Source organism: Salvelinus sp. IW2-2015, linkage group LG27, assembly GCF_002910315.2.
Source record: "Salvelinus sp. IW2-2015 linkage group LG27, ASM291031v2, whole genome shotgun sequence".
Lineage (NCBI taxonomy): Eukaryota > Metazoa > Chordata > Actinopteri > Salmoniformes > Salmonidae > Salvelinus > Salvelinus sp. IW2-2015.
The window spans coordinates 4465896-4484244 of NC_036867.1; the positions used below are offsets into that span (position 1 = coordinate 4465896).

Below are 18349 nucleotides of genomic sequence, written 5' to 3' on the forward strand. Positions count from 1 at the left end.
TGGTGAGGACCTGCCTTACAACAGGCCTGCAAGCCCTTAGTCCAGCCTCTCTCAGCCTATTGTGGACAGTCTGAGCACTGATGGAGGGATTGTGCGTTCCTGGTGTAACTCAGGCAGTTGTTGCCATCCTGTACCTGTCCTGCAGGTGTGATGTTCGGATGTACCGATCCTGTGCAGGTGTTGTTACACGTGGTCTGCCACTGCAGGGACGATCAGCTGTCCGTCCTGTCTCCCTGTAGAGCTGTCTTAGGCGTCTCACAGTTCGGACATTGCAATTTATTGCCCTGGCTACATCTGCAGTCCTCATGCCTCCTTGCAGCATGCCTAAGGCACGTTCACGCAGATGAGCAGGGACCCTGGGCATCTTTCAGAGTCAGTAGAAAGGCCTCTTTAGTGTCCTACGTTTTCATAACTGTGACCTTAATTGCCTACCGTCTGTAAGCTGTTAGTGTCTTACGACCGTTCCACAGGTTGTTGTTCATTAATTGTTTATGGTTCATTGAACAAGCATGGGAAACAAAGTTTAAAACCCTTTACAATGAAGATCTGTGGATTTTTACGAATTATCTTTGAAAGACAGGGTCCTGAAAAAGGGACGCATCTTTTTTTGCTGAGTTTATAATCAACTATTGACTGTGGAAATCAATCTATATGAATGAATGGAAATGAGCATTTATTGAATGAACTTTGATTTATATGAATATCATGTTCACATAATCAACAGGACATGTGGATGTATTTCTGTAACTACTTCTCCCACATCGTCTCTATGCTCTCTGTTGCAGGCGACCATGGGATGTTTCCCCGCATGCCAATGATAAACGGCATGATGGGGCCCAACCCCCACTTTCCTCCAACTCCCATGATGCCCGGCAGCACAGGCCAATGTGGCCTGGGAAACTTCTCGCCCATTCACAGAATGCCTTTCCCAGACAAGATTAGGTAAGAGCAGGTACAGCAGGGAGCTGTCTATCCATTACTAGAGCATTGCTTTCATCTGCTCAAAGACAATCAATTGCATTTTGGGTTATTAACTTGCCTAGTGATTATTTTTACTATGTTATCCTTCATTGTTTTGACTCCAATGTATACAGTTCACTTTAACCAAATTTTTCCTGGGGTCTGCTCGCTTGTTAGCTTTCATATCTCAATGAATAAATGTAATGTCATTTTTATACTATAGCCCTTTTTAAATCATCATTTGCTTCAAAGTGAACCGCATTGTAAGTTATGTGACATACTTAAGCAATAAGGCACGAGGGGGTGTGATATATGGCCAATATACCACGGCTAAGGGCTGTTCTTATTAGGCACGATGCATCGCCTTATACCACAAACTCCCGAGGTGCCTTATTGCTATTATAAACTGGTTGTCAATGTAAATAGAGCAGTAAAAATAAATGTTTTGTCATACCCGTGGTATACGGTCTGATATACCATGGCTGTCAGCCAATCAGCATTCCGGGCTCTAACCACCCAGTTTATAAAAATCAATATATTGGTAATGTTGCAATAGAATATGTAACCTGAGATATCCTTCCAGGGACAAGAAGTTTAGCCAGATGGGGGGTGATGTGGTTGGTTCGTGGAGCGCCCCCAGCTCTGTCCCCGTCCCTGGCCCTGTTCCCCCTCCAGAGGGAGAGACAGACACCATGTCCAACGCCCAGAGGAGCACGCTCAAGTGGGAGAAGGAGGAGACTCTGGGCGAGATGGCCACCGTGGCCCCAGTCCTCTACACCAACGTCAACTTCCCCAACCTCCTAGAGGAGTTCCCAGGTTGGTACTTCATAGACAAAGTTTCTCAAATGAAAATGAGATGATTTTTGGTTCCGTCAAATTCAAAAGTGTGAATTACCTACTACATTTTTTCAAATGAAAAAAATGATGAGCTCTGAAGTTCTGTGTCACACTCATAAAAAGGGGACTGGGAAAGGTATAGTTCTTGGCCATATTGCATGTGTGTTGTAGCGGCTAATCTTTTTTTCTTTCTCAGACTGGGCTATGAGAGTGAAACAAATCGCAAAGTTATGGAGGAAAGCCAGTTCCCAGGACAGGGCCCCATATGTGGTAAGTACATTTTTTTTATCAAGTAAGTGGATTGAGAACACATTCTGGGTTTGGAAGTTGTTTACATCCACGCTGAACTGTGATGCACTACACTTATTTTGATCAGCAGGTTTTGCTGATTGACAAAAGATAAGAGTTTGTATAAACAACAGAAAAAGTCCATGCATAAAAAAAGGCTAATCTTTTACAAAACACTTAAAACCTCCAATGAAAACTTAGAACCCTATTCAATAAAAAATGTATTTTTTCTGCTTCACCAGAAGAACATTGTTGTTGACTTATTCCACAAACCTGGTTGCGGCTTTTGATTGAATAGTGCCCTATACCTTTTGGAGTGATGAATCAAAGGGATCAGCCAGTTACTGATGAAATGTTAAAGTCTAAACAAACTTCCTGAAGTAAATTGTAGAGTCCATTAGGGAGAAGACAGATATTTGTGTTTGTCTTGTTCTTTTCATCTGTTTTCTGTTGATATTTTAAACCCAAAGGCTCCCGCGCTTTGTCCCTTCTCGTGTCTTTGTACTGTTTGAATGTTGTGTCTAGTATGTTTTCCAATTTAACACACAGTTCTTTGAGGATTTTTCAGGACAGTCTCTATGATGAAATTATATTCAACAACGCTCTGCATGTCCAAATTACTTGATGAGATTAGGTGATTGTAGGAGGTTTCTTCGCCTTGTGATTTTCCCCAAGACATTAAGAAAAATGGTGGCGCCTTTATTTGTTCCAGTAGGGTTTTAAGAAATTAGCGTCTCAGGAAATGTATCTTTCCTGCACCATCAATTACAAAATGGACTATCACTTCCAATCCCCTCTTTTCCAGCAAAAAGCACGGGATAACCGGGCGGCCCTGCGCATAAACAAAGTTCAGATGTCAAATGATACGCTGAAGAGACACCAGCATCCTCAGCAGCAGCAGCCGCTGTTGACTGACACCTTTGACCCCAATAGTGTCCCCTTGGACACTGAGCTGCTCTTCAAAGACTCTCTCAAGCCCAAGGAGTCTGAACACGAGCAGGAGTGGAAGTTCAGACAGGTAAGAGTTCCTTTGGAGGGTTAACATGTACTGGGAATGGGGGGGGGGGATATGAAGCATGGGTACACTGTAAAGCAGGGTTTCTCAACTACTGTTSMYGGWGTWMMWYYSYWMMSMMRWSMSTWWKYRWMMMWWWRMRWACKARMTTTRTWGMWMWWYTTGWSMKTMWGMMTWSSSMWWWMMWRMRWMYWWTYWYTGMRWWTTGRWTYKATMSKMTMAYYYWWYGAWKWWYMATMRWWGWTTYMMGGSWYKRTMSYRYSYTSRRRWMMWAGKKAAWTYGMAWYWMWMWMYTTTRYTMSCWGCAWYWTGYMAWAKSRMGYMMTMWYWMKRRYSRMMWRYKMWWWRRKTGMMMWKAMYMAMRWYWMMYCYRRWRWWTARYRKKKRYTAWTWWWRYAKYRKKRYKWWSWCKYSSYWAWRYWMKYWAGMASCYKYMMMSWGYGYWWMWYRYWYWKYWAYCKWGGMGGRYWGAWWSAYKWTWWRWTAWRTWYSMMMYMKWWMYWYCKTYYTTMWMTYWYTRWWWRTTWAWKWATYRYRWTGGRMMWSTSAMWCAMTRTWKWAWWWRWRAWTTMGCYTTSWKAWYSYYMKMWRWAATRKMWWYTMMGSARRSKWWAYGYAGKYMRAYYWKAYYMMRSSYYAKKGCWWAYSKKMKAYKWSYAKAAYMWKKYAKYWKSRWWWMSSARAWWKRKAKCAYYRAAKMARYMCRMRWMMYGYRYMWKKAAKRWSMCWYSTAWYYRTSCKYYYGSMYYYKAKWMMTCTSMMYTWKGWRTSCCYAGYKKKYYRAKWGRWKWYMTTWRKYMSTGRKYYYAAKSKAWAKWGRAAAYTMMASMWGMWGMYAGAAAAGCWWYYTMWAKWGMMYAYWTSTYMSSWMYYWKSRMWYYWWAKKRYGTKAKAMCRMRCKMWKGCRRTYWWWKKWCASRAWKWMKRTKCAMAKYCRRTRWRWRWMMWCCKTKTTYCATYSKRRKWCAKKWRYRMCRKMKRRSKKTSYRWTWYKAKAKGCWWMAKCRWWMRWMWMWGWYAYYGWAWMAAKMRWMTRMTYYSWSKYMGWKAMKYWYKAWTRWRAYKWRCKWSMCWTCKWAAAAMMRRWAATTKAKRYKWMTSWKWKWKSRRRCKTMCWRTMKWMMMRRRCKRSMCKSCWYKTMWMKRWYWWMKSKWYGCAGCAYYRGAYYKWWYAYYSCAKMCAYKAGSRGYAGKWSGWWYKWAKTSAYKAGCTSSAGCAYSWWKAAKAWSAYCAYCAACAACWSCAGCAYCWYRWMKMSWMTKYSYSWSYMMSAMYTYSAYKRKCWAKWKSTYYTAYRSYMAYCCKSYMSKCRKRMKKYCCRKYSKKRYGKYYWYYMMSWYYYWKRMSYWKCRCARRSCKMCRYKWYSCYWRWYWGMKTYYSMWRGSRWMKSCWKYACRCCKYSWCKCYSRCACSRCRYSSTCKSYYMKWSASGWMMWCSTSWMKCRCKYYCRKCKYCRRCRYRCRRCGWSGWCGKSSACKCKSYKSKKSMKGWKCRCMRASCKGSYYCKYMSKRCKRKSRCCSAGRRKCKYRKWWRYRWMWRRRRSMKRRCSWSRTCKMSCTCKSGSRCSRSSRCYRCCTSYSKRRSYMACSCCWAKYRSYWYYMRYRSSSSASKCCYKSKCCMSSSSSTGGMGYWMSCYSKWCSKCCKSGCKSKASRKMKWSTCMSWGWRYSAGYWYKYGGYAYGGYGYSSMWSSCKMMCCCKSGKYSASMKGTRRMTRMMSRCSKKSWCMMSWYYTYKTGKRSKCRKTMKTYKMAWGKRYSKKYKRKCCKSSCSSCCKSKRSKCRRMMRTYWWKAKKRSYMYSSKSCCYSSYMGGMSSSRRCWMSASMYSTRGWMSAGCAGCAYCAKKAGCAGSWSYMSKYSKACATGATGAGCCCTCCRTCTGGAGGAGAGYCTTTTMCCAGGATYGGSGGKCACCGAGCRGAGGTCTACCAGCGCATGTCTCACAACCGCATGATCCTCTCGGACCCCTACTCCAGGCCCTTGCTCACTCCCATCCCTGGCAGCAACGAGTCAGGCTCCGTCCCGGTGTTCAAAGCCCCCATGCCTCCCCAGCAGTCCCAGCAAGAGCCCTACGGTGGCCCTATGCCTGGGGGACTTAGACGAGGGCCATCTAATGACTTTCCCCAGGGATCACAGGCCGACCCCTATGCCCAGCAGCCCCTCACCATCCGTCCGCCCATGGGGGAAGGGTTCCCCAACGAGCCCAAGATGATGCGCCAAACCCAGGAGGGCCATTTCTCTCAACCCATGCCAATGATGAGACCCCCTCACAGAAACTCATACGCCCAAGCACCATCCACCCCGAGACCAGATTATTCCCAGCAGATGCCTGACCCTTACGCCCAACCGCCAGGCACCCCCAGACCTCACTCAGATCCTTCATACCTGCAGACGCCACCTAGCCTTCATCTAGACCAGTTTCCCCAGCAGCACCCAGCCAATCGCAGACAGTCTCCATCTCACTCCATTGATCCTTATGCCTCCATGCCAGGTACCCCCAGACCAGCCCCAGGGGATAGATTCCCCAAATCCCCTGCTAGTCAAAGGAACATGGACCCCTATGCCCAACAACCCGGTACCCATCGGCCTTCCAATGCCATTCTATACGCACAGCCCCCTGGAACCCCAAGACCACTCCTCACCGACCCTTATGCCCAAGCTTCAGGGATGCCCCGGCCAGGAGCTGGTCCTGACGCCTTCAAACGACTAGGCTCCAGACCGATACCCATGTCCCAACTCCCAGCTGACCCCTTCTCCCACCAGTCTCCAGGCAGGATGCAGGACACATTTGCCCATCCAAGTGCCCCAGGCCCTCAGATATCTAAGCACCCGGAAATGTCGGACGAAAGTTTCTCTCTGCCGCAGTCGAATCATCACGGTGGCCAAACGCCGATTCACGACCCCTTTGAACAGGGTCCAATGACACCTTGTGCTCAAGCTTCAGAAAGGCCAGCCCATGATATCCCCCAGTTGAGCAGCAACACTGTTGCTGCTCAGAACAGCATGCAGCCACACCTGGGAGACACTGAGGAGAAGCTCAGACAGGTATTTGCATTTAGTAGAGATGCAATCACACTGTCACATGGATAACACTTGAATTGTCATAAAGCCTTCTTCTGTTTGCACAGTTATTAGCAGGTGATTAGTCATTCCCAAGCCAATATGACAGTGCACGTCAGTGCAACATGAAATAATTGTTGCTTCTCTCTAAGGACCCCTAAAATACTAATTAATTAAGAGCTGCATGATGCAGGATTTATTTGTTACTTGCTAATGTGTACCTTGCTCCCCCCCCCCACCCCCCCGGGCAGCGCCAGAGACTGCGCCAGCTAATCCTGAGGCAGCAGCAACAGAAGACGGCCATCCGACAAGAGAAGGGACTACTACAGGAAGCTGGTGGAGCTACTGGTGTGGTGACACCCCGTCACTGGTCACAAGAAGATCCCACCCCGCAGAACCACATGTTTGGCAGACCACCACCCCCTTACCCAGGACCCATGAGGGGCGGCCCCCAAGTTCCCGGGGGTCAAAGGTTCCCTGGTACCTTCCTAGGGGACCAGCGAGGACCCTTCCCCAACGAGGGCCAGTTTGCCATACCCCACTTCCCCAGGGACATGGGCAACATGGGCTTGAGGCCCCAAGGAATGAGGTTAGTCAAGATTGACAGCATAGGTATACATAAACTCTTGCCCTTACCACATTTAAATGCAGCTGTATATTTTCATAATGCAACACATTTGTGGTGGATGAGGTGAGTTTCCCCCTACTATGTAAAGCGCTTTGAGTACCTCAGTTGGTAGGAAGACGCTCTATATATCCAATCAAATCCAATCCATTATAATTGTCTTAAAGATTGTGTTGCTCCTCTTTAAATTATTCAATTAATGAAATTATGTTAAACATGCATTGTGGAATGAAGTGGAATTTTTGAAGTTCTACTCACTGTGTAATCTTCCTTATTTGTGTGTAGGGAGCAATCAGCAATCTGTGACATTGTGTTCTGCCTTGTTCATGGATTAGCATTTGACAGTGTGTTTTTCATATTTTCTTCTCTCAGGTTTGGATTTCCCTCCGGCCAGGAGCAACATTTCCTCAGGCCCCCTCAGCAGATGCCCGGCGGGCCCATGGTCGATAACATTCCTCCACAGATGAGAAGGTCCCTCTCGGTGGACTTTTCCAGGGGGGGCAACCCCCTGATGGGACTCCCCCAGGACTTCCCTCCACAGGGCCTTACCGTCCAGCAGCACAATATCATGGGTCAGCCGTTCATCGAGCTCCGCCACAGGGCCCCTGAGAACAGGATGAAGATCCCCTTTGGTCATGGACCCCCCGACGTCATGGACCCCTCCAACCAAACCCAGAGACCACCCCAGTGCTTCATGGGAGGCCAGGAGATTGGCTTCGCCAGGAACCAGGGACCCAGAATGATGGCTCCCATGATGGGCAGACCTTCCCAGGGATCGGTTGGCCAAATGCAGATGTTGGCAAGTATGGAGAACCTGCACCAGCAGCAGACTGAAGTGCGGGTGACCACTGAACAACAACAACATCCTCCACTGAATAGGTCCCTCAGCCACCCTGTCACTAGTGAGTCACTCAATGCAGAGCCATCTGGTATGCTCTTGCCTGGGTCTAGCACCGGTCAAACGGAGGAGACTCAAATACCCAGTGGAGACGGAATCGACGAAAACCTGGACGCTGACGACTCTGCAGTGAAGGACCTCGAAGACGTGGAGGTCAAAGACCTGGTCGACCTGAACCTGAACCTCGACCCAGATGATGGCAAAGACCTGGACCTGGGACCCAATGACCTGCACCTCGATGACTTCCTCATGTCTGGGAAGTTTGACCTCATCGCCTACACGGATCCTGAGCTCAACCTGGACGACAAGAAAGACATGTTCAGTGAAGATCTCGACCTGGGTGACCCCATGGAGGAACACCAACAGGGAGAGACCTCGGACCTCCAGAAAGCCCTGTCGGAGAAGAGGAACGCCAGCGGAGACTGCGCAGCCACCTCGTCCCAGTCCGTAGGGAAATCCGTGCACGGCCAAATCAGACGGGAGGCCAACAAATCGAAAGAGACCTTGGACATAGTCAAAATAGAGGAAACAATCAAAACGGAGGTCAAAGATGGACACATGCAAAACCAGGACCAGCCACTCTGCAGTGGCCAGATGAATGACAACAGAACCATGACTAACCAAGAGGGTGCAGGGCTGTATGAGCAGCGTGGACAGACTGTCTCGGCTCCGGTCCTCTCCAACCTTCTGGTCAAAGAGAAACTGGAAAACACTGGGTTAGGCCCAACCGGCTCTCAAGGGAACATAGCTGCCCAGCCGAACCAGGCCACTGGGCTACACCCAAACACAGGCATGCAACATACCCAAGACAACAACAGGCTCAATCCCAGCGTGGCTATGGGACATCGGGTGAACCCTGCGTTGGTTCAGAGCAGGCTTTCAATGGGAAACCCAAACCACATCCTAGGGGGGAACCACAGCTTCGGGGCCTCAGCAAACCAGCAGATGGAGCTAAACCTAGCCATGGTGGGAGCCAGTCAGCAGCCCACTGACCATGGCCTGAACCCCCAGGGCCAGCAAGGCTCATCGCTGGGGCAGGCCGGCCCACAAAACAGGCCTCTGCTGCTGGACGAGCAGCCCCTCCTACTGCAGGACCTGCTCGACCAGGAGAGGCAAGAGCAGCAGCAGCAGAGGCAGATGCAGGCCATGATCCGACAGCGCTCCAGCGACTCCTTCTTCCCCAACATAGGTAAGGACAATGAGCTTCAGATAGACATGCGACTGCTGTTTTGGTGATCCGTTTAATTAAGTCACACACATTACCCCTCTACATGTAGTTATTTCCAGAGTGTAGTCAGAACAGTCCTCTGGGGGTTTTGCAGTCATTTTGCATAATCATCCTTTTTGGTAGATATGTGGAATATGAAGCCATTTTCGTTTGAGACAAATGCTTTTTTTATATTTTGAAGCAAAAAAAAGAACGTTCCCCACATGTAATTTGAGGAACAGAATGTTGGACATAATTTTTCTTGACTAAGAGACACTTTTGGGAGTCTTACTTCACCAGCGTTCCATCCATAATTTAGATGTGGCACTCGTGACGGGTGGATTCTTTTAAAATGGCTTAGAAAGAGGTCAAACCTTAAAGGAGAAGTTATTTTTTACAACTAAATCTCTATTTCTGATGTAAATGGCATGTTATAGAAGTCTCCAGACACCTTTTTTGTGATTTCACTTGTTTTTGAGAAACTTACCCCAAACAGCAAATCACTTCCTTGTTGAATATTATGGGGGCCCTGAAAAACATTAACAATTGCTTCAAGAACACCCAAATACTTACAAAGCTCTCAGTATATTGATGCAGGTCTTTAGATGTTGTACACATGAAATTGTGTCATTCCGAACTTTATCCATAACGTTCCATTTCCCCCAGACTACACAACGAGATGTCCTGTTTGGGGTAAGTTTCTCAAAAACAAGTGAAATCACAAAAAAGGTGTCTGGAGACTTCTATAACATGCCATTTACATCAGAAATTGAAATTTGGTTGTAAAAAATTACTTCTCCTTTTAAAAGGAGGTCAAATAATGCCTTTTATTGCATTATTCGGAGTGGCACCACAGGAGACCAATTGAAACAGTTCTATGGGCAACATGCTGGCATGTACTAATCTTCTAGCTAGACGTCTTCTACTGTTTAAGTGGAAGGATTGGTTTCCTCCTACTTTTAACCATTGAATAAAGGAAGTTATGCAACATCTCAAGCTAAAGAAAATACGCTACTCCGTTAGGGGATCTGCAATTCCATTTTATAATATCTGGCAACCTTTCCTATCCTTTGTAGAAGACATGGACCCAACTAATTTCACAACTCCATAAACCAACCCAAATTTGAATTTGTATCATTATTATTACTCTTTTTAAATTATTATTATTATTATAAAAATATATTTTTTTATAATATCTTTGTATTCTTTTACTATTTGATTATATTACTCATTGTATATCATGTCTGGTTTTGGGGCGGGGTTCTGTTAGAGCATGGAGGGGTTGGGGTGGGTTTTAATTTAGTAGGGAGCATAGGGGGGTTGGGGTGGGTTTGATTTTGGTAGGGTATCCGTGTGTGTTCTGCCCTCTACCTGTTCGTTATCTGTAGAATCATAAAAAATGGCAAATAAAAAACACGGAAAGGAAATCAACTACGATTAAGGGGGACTTGTCAAAAAATTACTGATACTTTTTTGTTTTGTTTTCTTATTTAGCAGATTTTGATGCCGTCACAGACCCGATCATGAAGGCTAAGATGGTAGCCCTGAAGGGAATCAATAAAGTCATGGCTCAGAACAGCATGGGAATGCCCTCAATAGTCATTAACAGGTAAGGCAAAAGCTTCCCCAATGCTAGCTTTGAGTTCTTGTGCTAGGTAATGTTATTTAATTGAAAGGGCAAAAAATTATTTCATGTTCCCTAAAGCAATGATCCTCTCAGAATTCAGCATACGCCAGGAGCCCATGGACCAGATGCTGCTGCCACTCTGCCTCCACATGTGTTTGGACAGGTAAGCATCGTGAATCAACCACTATTTGTCTATCAGTCTGCCTGCCGTATGTTTCATATATTATGCTAGAAAAAAAGGCCACATTATCGTTTGTCAATTGTCTTCGCAGGACGGGAAGTTGGCTCCACAGATGGCGAGACCGAACCCCCCAAATTTTGGACCTGGATTTGTCAGTGAGTGGACAACCCAAAGTTTTTCTATTTGCATTTGATTATGACATCCTCCTTCATTTTAACCAAATTATTAATCACAGACCCATTTGGTCTCTTCAGTATTTCATTTGTTGACGACCATATCCAATCCATGGTCTATTCGATTTCACTTGTATGTCTTTTGGATTTATGTATACAGTTTTGTCTCCCGTCTCTCAGACGATGGCAAGAGGAAGCAGTACGAGGAGTGGCTCAAGGAGACCCAACAGCTCCTGCAGATGCAGCAGAAGTTTCTGGAAGACCAGATTGGGGCCCACAGGAAATCCAAGAAGGCCCTGTCAGCCAAACAGCGGACGGCCAAGAAGGCTGGCCGTGAGTTCCCTAAGGAGGACGTCGAGCAGCTGAAGCATGTGACAGAGCAGCAGAGTGTGGTGCAGAAACAGTTGGAGCAGGTAGCTAACTAAATGTAGCAAGGGTTCATTGCAGGCATTCTGTTGAGGTTTGGATTTGAGTTATTTCTTTAGTCTCTTGATTCTACATCTTTACATGGCATTATCTGTAACATAATTGGCCATCCTGAGGCCTTAAATAATGTAAAGATGTGAGGTTGTACATGCTGTCTGTATAGAGCTGTCATTTACCTTGGAGGGGTGGATAAGAGAAAGATCTCATATCGTAAGCCACTTGAAACATTTTGTATTTGATTTATTAGGATCGCAATCATCCGACGCCAATAGCAACAACTAGTCTTACTGGGGTCCGACACATAACTAAAAAGACATTACAGACAAAAGACTTTAGAATTTACATACATTTAAAAACATGAACATGTAGTGTGTGCATCTATCAGTTACACATACAGTGCATTCGGAAAGTATTCAGACCCCTTGACGTTTTCCACATTTTGTTACGTTACAACCTTATTCTGAAATGGATAAAAGTAGAGTGGCCAGACGGAAGCCACTCCTCAGTAAAAGGCACACGACAGCCCGCTTGGAGTTTTCCAAAAGGCACCTAAAGGACTCTGACCATGAGACACAAAATTGTCTGGTCTGATGAAACCAAGCTTGAACTCTTTGGCCTGAATGCCAAGCATCACATCTGGAGGAAACCTGGCACTATGACTACGGTGAAGCATGGTGGTGGCAGCATTATGCTGTGTGGATGTTTTTCAGCGGCAGGGACTGGGAGACGAGTCAGGATTGAGGACAAGATAAACAGAGCAAAGTACAGAGATCCTTGATGTAAACCTGCTCCAGAGCGCTAAGGACCTCAGACTGGATCGAAGGTTCACCTTCCAACAGGACAACGACCCTAAGCACACAGCCAAGACACCGCATGAGTGGCTTCGGGACAAGTCTCTGAGTGTCCTTGAGTGGCTCAGCCAGAGCCTAGACTTGAACCTGAACAGAACTGAAAATAGCTGTGCAGAGACGCTCCCAATCAAACCAAACAGAGCTTGAGAGGATCTGCAGAGAAGAAAGGGAGAAACTCCCCAAATATAGGTGTGCCAAGCTTGTAGTGTCATACTCAAGAAGACTCGAGGCTGTAATCACTGCCCAAGGAGCTTCAACAAAGTACTGAGTAAAGGGTCTGAATACTCATGTAAATGTTATTTCATTTTTTTTTTTTTTATACATTTTAGAATAAGGCATTAACGTCACAAAATGATGGAAAAAGTAAAGAGGTCTGAATATTTCTGAATGCCCTGTACATGACAGTACATACACACAACAATTAGGTCACATGGGGGAGAGGTGTTGTGCCGTGAGGAGTTGCTTTATTTGTTTTTTTAAACGATGTTTGCTGTTCACTTGCACTATATTAGATGGAAGGGAGTTCCATGCACTCATGGCGCTGTATAATAGTGTATGTACAGTTGAAGTTGGAAGTTTACATACACCTTAGCCAAATACATTTAAACACAGTTTTTCACACTTCCTGACATTTAACCCTTGTAAGAATTCCCTGTCTTAGGTCAGTTAGGATCACCACTTTATTTTAAGAATGTCAAATGTCAGAATAATAGTAGAGAGAATGACTTATTTCAGCTTTTATTTCTTTCATCACATTCCCAATGCGTCAGAAGTTTACATACACTCAATTAGTATTTGGTAGCATTACCTTTAAATTGTTTGACTTGGGTCAAACGTTTCGGGTAGCCTTCCACAAGCTTCCCACAATAAGTTGGGTGAATTTTGGCCCATTCCTCCTGACAGAGCTGGTGTAACTGAGTCAGGTTTGTAGGCCTCCTTGCTCACACACACTTTTTCAGTTCTGCCCATACATTTTCTATAGGATTGAGGTCAGGGAATTGTGATGGCCACTCCAATACCTTGACTTTGTTGTCCGTAAGCCATTTTGCCACAACTTTGGAAGTATGCTTGGGGTCATTGTCCATTTGGAAGACCCATTTGCGATAACGCTTTAACTTCCTGACTGATGTCTTGAGATGTTGCTTCAATATATCCACAAAATTTTCTTTCCTCATGATTCCATTTATTTTGTGAAGTGCACCAGTCCCTCCTGCAGCAAAGCACCCCCACAACATGATGCTGCCATCCCCCGTGCTTCACAGTTGGGATGGTGTTCTTCAGCTTGCAAGCCTCCACCTTTTTCCTCCAAACATAACGATGGTCATTATGGCCAAACAGTTCTATTTTTGTTTCATCAGACCAGAGGCCATTTCTCCAAAAAGTATGATCTTTGTCCCCATGTGCAGTTGCAAACCGTAGTCTGGCTTTTTTATGGCGGTTTTGGAGCAATGGCTTCTTCCTTGCTGAGCGGCCTTTCAGGTTATGTTTATATAGGACTCCTTTTACTGTGGATATAGATACTTTTGTACCCGTTTCCTCCAGCACCTTCAGAAGGTCCTTTGCTGTTGTTCTGGGATTGATTTGCACTTTTCGCACCAAAGTACGTTCATCTCTAGGAGACAGAACGCGTCTTCTTCCTAAGCGGTATGACGGCTGCGCGGTCCCATGGTGTTTATACTTACGTACTATTTTTTTGTACAGATGAATATGGTACCTTCAGGCATTTGGAAATTGCTCCCAAGGATGAACCAGACATGTGGAGGTCTACCATTTCTTTCTGAGGTCTTGGCTGATTTCTTTTGATTTTCCCATATTGTCAAGCAAGAGGCACTGAGTTTGAAGGTAGGCCTTGAAATACTTCCACAGGTACACCTCCAATTGACTCAAATTATGTCAATTAGCATATAAGAAACTTCTAAAGCCATGACATAATTTTCTGGAATATTCTGAGCTGTTTAAAGGCACAGTCAACTTAGTGTATGTAAACATCTGACCCACTGGAATTGTGATACAGTGAATTGTAAGGGAAATAATCTGTCTGTAAACAATTGTTGGAAAAATTACTTGTGTCATGCACAAAGTAGATGTCCTAACCGACTTGCCAAAACAATAGCTTGTTAACAAGAAATTTGTGGAGTGGTTGAAAAACGAGTTTTAATGACTCCAACCTAAGTGTATGTAAACTTCCGACTTCAACTGTATTTTTMAATTTGTTCTGGACCTGGGGACTGTGAAAAGACGTCTGGTGGGGAAGGTGTGTGTGTCAGTGCTGTTTGTAAGATGACTATGCAAACAATTTGGAATTTCCAAACTGTCTTTCCTCAAGTCTTTACTCAACTCTTAGCCAAGAGAGACTGACATGCATAGGATGAATATGTATGAACTTTCCAATTTGTAAGTCGCTCTGGATAAGAGCGTCTGCTAAATGACTTAAATGTTAAATGTAAAATTAATATTAGCCCTATGATTATAATGAAGAGCAAGACGTGCCGCTCTGTTCTGGGCCAGCTTCAGCTTAACTAGGTCTTTCTTTGCAGCACTTGACCATATACCGGGACAATAATCAAGATAACTAAAGCCTGCAGGACTTGCTTTGTAAATAGATTCTCTCCATCTTTGAGGGCTTAATTTAGGGTTTTCCTCTTGCCTTTTGGTCTTTAGCTCCCACATCATGTTGGATTCCATCTTATCGATTTTCTCTTGAAATTAAACTCTTGATGTCGGCTCAGTTATCAACTCTTTGCTTTGTCAAAATTGAGGGGACAGAAATACAATCTTAACTTGTTTGTGACCCTCCTCAGCAACACACACAGCACACAAAGCTTGATTGCTGAAAAACAGCTGCTACTTTTAAATAACTGTTTGGTTTCTTGAGAATCAAGGGAAACATTGAGCCCGAAAACAAACCTTTTGACCTTTTCTTAGCAAAACAAATGGCGCCTTTGCTAATTATTTCCAACTTCCGTGACCTTTTCAATGTGGCGAGACAGAAACGCATGATTTATTCTGTGAAGTTAACACACATCCTCCACTCAGTCAATATTTTCCAAAGAGGTTTTACTATGATTATGCTATTTACTTCGTAATGGTTCAATCTGATTTCTTGTGGATTCATGGAAACATTTACTGTATCGATACGTATTATCTGGTACCAGGTAGTTGCCAATTTTATGGAGGTATTTTGAATAAGTAACAGAAAATAGCATTTGATCACTGTTCTTTCTGTGATTGTCAGGTAAATACCAGTTTTAATTGGACGGTATAGAAAAGCAGTGCCTAAAAATGTCTCTCAATACCATCTTGCACTGTGAAGAGTTGGGTGGGATAACCTTCCGTCTGCTCACATTTCTCTTATTGTTTTTTTCCTCTTGTGTTATTTCTCTCTGATAGATTCGGAAACAGCAGAAAGACCATGCAGAGCTGATAGAGGAGTACCGTGTCAAGCAGCAACAGCTAAGTCTACAGGCTCCTATGATGCCAGGGATGCCACCCATGCCAGGGATGTCAGCTCATGCTGCCCCTATGATGCCCAGGGAGCCCCCTTTGGGCCAGCCCATGATGACAATGCAGCCCCACCCCAGCCAGCCTAACCTTGCCCGCATGCCCAACGTGCCAGGCTGGCACCCTGGGGGAGCCCCAGGACCGATGGGAGGCCCGGGTCTAATAATTCCAGCTCAGATGCCCCCTGCCAGCCCTGCCCAGTTGCACCAGCCCCAGTTACCACCCCAGACCCAACTACCGCCTCAGCCTCAATCAGCCTCAATGGTGCCCGGAGTAAAAGCCACACCTGCAGGCAAAGGAGCAGGAACCCAGGGAGCTAGCGGAGGTAACGGTGGTGGTGGCAGCAATAGTCTCGCTGTGAAATTTGATGACAACAATCCATTCAGCGAGGGCTTCCAGGAGCGCGAGAGGCGGGACCGCATGAGGGAGCAGCAGGAGAGACAGCGGGTTCAGCTGATGCAGGAGGTAGACAGGCACCGGGCTATGCAGCAGCGGCTGGAGATGGAGCAGCAAGGCCTTGGAATGGGTCCCGCTGGGCTCCCACACGGCTCTGGAGCTACTAACCACAGTGGGGATAGCCTGGCCCACATGCCATTCTACAATACTGATCTGCCCCAAGACTTCATGCAGCCCTCTAGACCTCAACAACAAGCACCACCACAGCAGGGGAAGCTAGGGCCCATGTACCCCCAGCAGGGCATCGGGGCCTTCATGCTGGGGGACGAGCGCAGGCCAATGCCCAAGACTGGGGCTTTTGGTGGTCCCGAGATGGGTCCCAATTTCCGTCCCAAAAACCCCATGCTGCAGGGGCTCAACTTCCCCTCGGGACAGCCCCGTCCCGCCAGATTCGGAGGCCCTGGGATGATGCCCCAGAGTGGGGGCCGAGGTGAGGGACAGGGACTACCGTTCGGAATGGACTCATCCACCCCCCTGCCTCCCAACTACCCCGGCTCAGGCCAGTCCTTGATCCAGCTCTACTCTAACATCATCCCAGAGGAGAAGGTCAAGAAGAAGAGGAACAGGAAGAAGAAGATAGACTCGGTCGACGACATAGACTCTGTCAAGACCCCGTCCACTCCCCACTCAGACCGCTGCTCCCCGCTGACGCCCTCCCGCGGGTCTGACACCTCATCCACCCGGAGCCTCAGCATTCCTGGTGAGCAGGATCTGTCCGATCTTTTCCTCCCAGTGGGGTCCTCTGGTTTGGCCCCCTCCACAGAACTGGAGAGGCAGCTCTCAGGCAGCAGCTTAGCCCAGGGTGGCTGCTCCAGCATGGGCTCTGAGAATGACCGGGCCCCCCTGTTTGACGAAACCCTCCAAATCAAGTTGGAGAGCATAGAGACTGAGTGCAGAAGGGACGAGGCGGCCAACGAGGGGTCTGCCTTGCAGCACGTTCCCCGAGCTGGCGGGACAGTAAAGGTGGAGGAGGGAAGCGAGGAGGGGTTTTCTTCACCCCTCCACGGTGCCAAAGGTGGTGACACAGGGAACGAGCTGCTTAAGCACCTGTTGAAGAACAAGAGCACACCCCCACCGGGCGCCAATGCCAACCAGACCCTTCCCACACAGCAGATGTCCTGTGACAAACTGCGCTCAGAGCAGGAGGACTCATCAGACCACAAAGCCACTGCCAGGCCGGCCTCCACCGCCAACAACATGGTGAGAAGGGAAAGACCACAGTCACTATAGTATAGCATAGGTTACTGCATGTTCTATCTGAAATCGAAATATTGGGGTACAGAATTGGCTAAGCAATTGCTATACAGTACTAATGAAAACTCTTTGTTGTGTAATAGTAGCTCACTAACCCTGTCTCGTTGTAATTTCCCAGACTCCCCGGCGTAGTCAGCTGACAGGAAGCACTGAGCACCTAGAAACCTCGGTGCCGGAGCAGGGCAAGAGGAAGCAGCAACGCAACAAACTGACGCATAAAAACGGGGTGGAGAAACCACCATCGCGCTACAAGAGGAGGAAGAAGGAGGAAGAGGAGAAGCAGATTGGTTATTCCAGTACTGACACTCTGATGACCCAGCTCAAACAGGTACAGATCATAGTCGTCAGCCACCGAACAGTGTTGAATGTGCTGATTAGCTATTGTGTGTTGATTGGCTGATTGGTCTGGTCATGTTCCCAGTCCCGAAACATAAAACAAGAGTTTTATTTAGTACATATTTCACGTGTGTGGTGCTGCTGATTTTATAGATGAAAGTTTATCTTTTCCTGCAGTTGCTTACAAATGTGGGTGTTTATTTAGCTATTTTCTGTTAGCACACCTCATAAATCACTCATCTTAATATGTAATTACTTTCATTTAGGTGGAATTAAATGGTCCGTGGATTGTTTTAAAGAATCACTCGACATTTGTGGAGGCATAAACCGAATATTAAATGAAAAATCTAATACTTAGTTGACTAATAATAAAATAAATAAATTGTATGTCATTCAAAATATACACGATATACCATGGGTTATGCAGTGGTGAACCTTTCACAGGGGCACAATAAAATGTTTGCCAAAAAATTCCCGAGGCTGCATTTTGTCTAGACTGCCTACGCCTCGACTACACTTTTGATAACCATATAACGTTAGGTTAAAATTACTTCAGTTATTACACCCCCCAAAAAAGTCATTAATAACAGTCAAATGTTTTCATTAAATTTCTAGAACTAATTTTGATCCTGTTCAGTGCTTACCTCGA

At 46.3% G+C, this 18349-nt stretch overlaps 1 protein-coding gene across 1 annotated transcript in view; it reads left to right on the forward strand.

The window, feature by feature from the left end:
* Positions 1 to 18349, forward strand: part of kmt2ca (lysine (K)-specific methyltransferase 2Ca) — a 233193-nt gene that overhangs the window by 193780 nt on the left and 21064 nt on the right. Inside the window, 13 exon segments of the mRNA XM_070435637.1 lie at positions 786 to 942; positions 1544 to 1776; positions 1994 to 2067; positions 2891 to 3103; positions 4969 to 6150; positions 6417 to 6754; positions 7163 to 8877; positions 10390 to 10504; positions 10601 to 10685; positions 10795 to 10858; positions 11057 to 11289; positions 15544 to 17310; positions 17483 to 17692. Coding sequence (XP_070291738.1) covers positions 786 to 942; positions 1544 to 1776; positions 1994 to 2067; positions 2891 to 3103; positions 4969 to 6150; positions 6417 to 6754; positions 7163 to 8877; positions 10390 to 10504; positions 10601 to 10685; positions 10795 to 10858; positions 11057 to 11289; positions 15544 to 17310; positions 17483 to 17692 — 6386 coding nt within the window.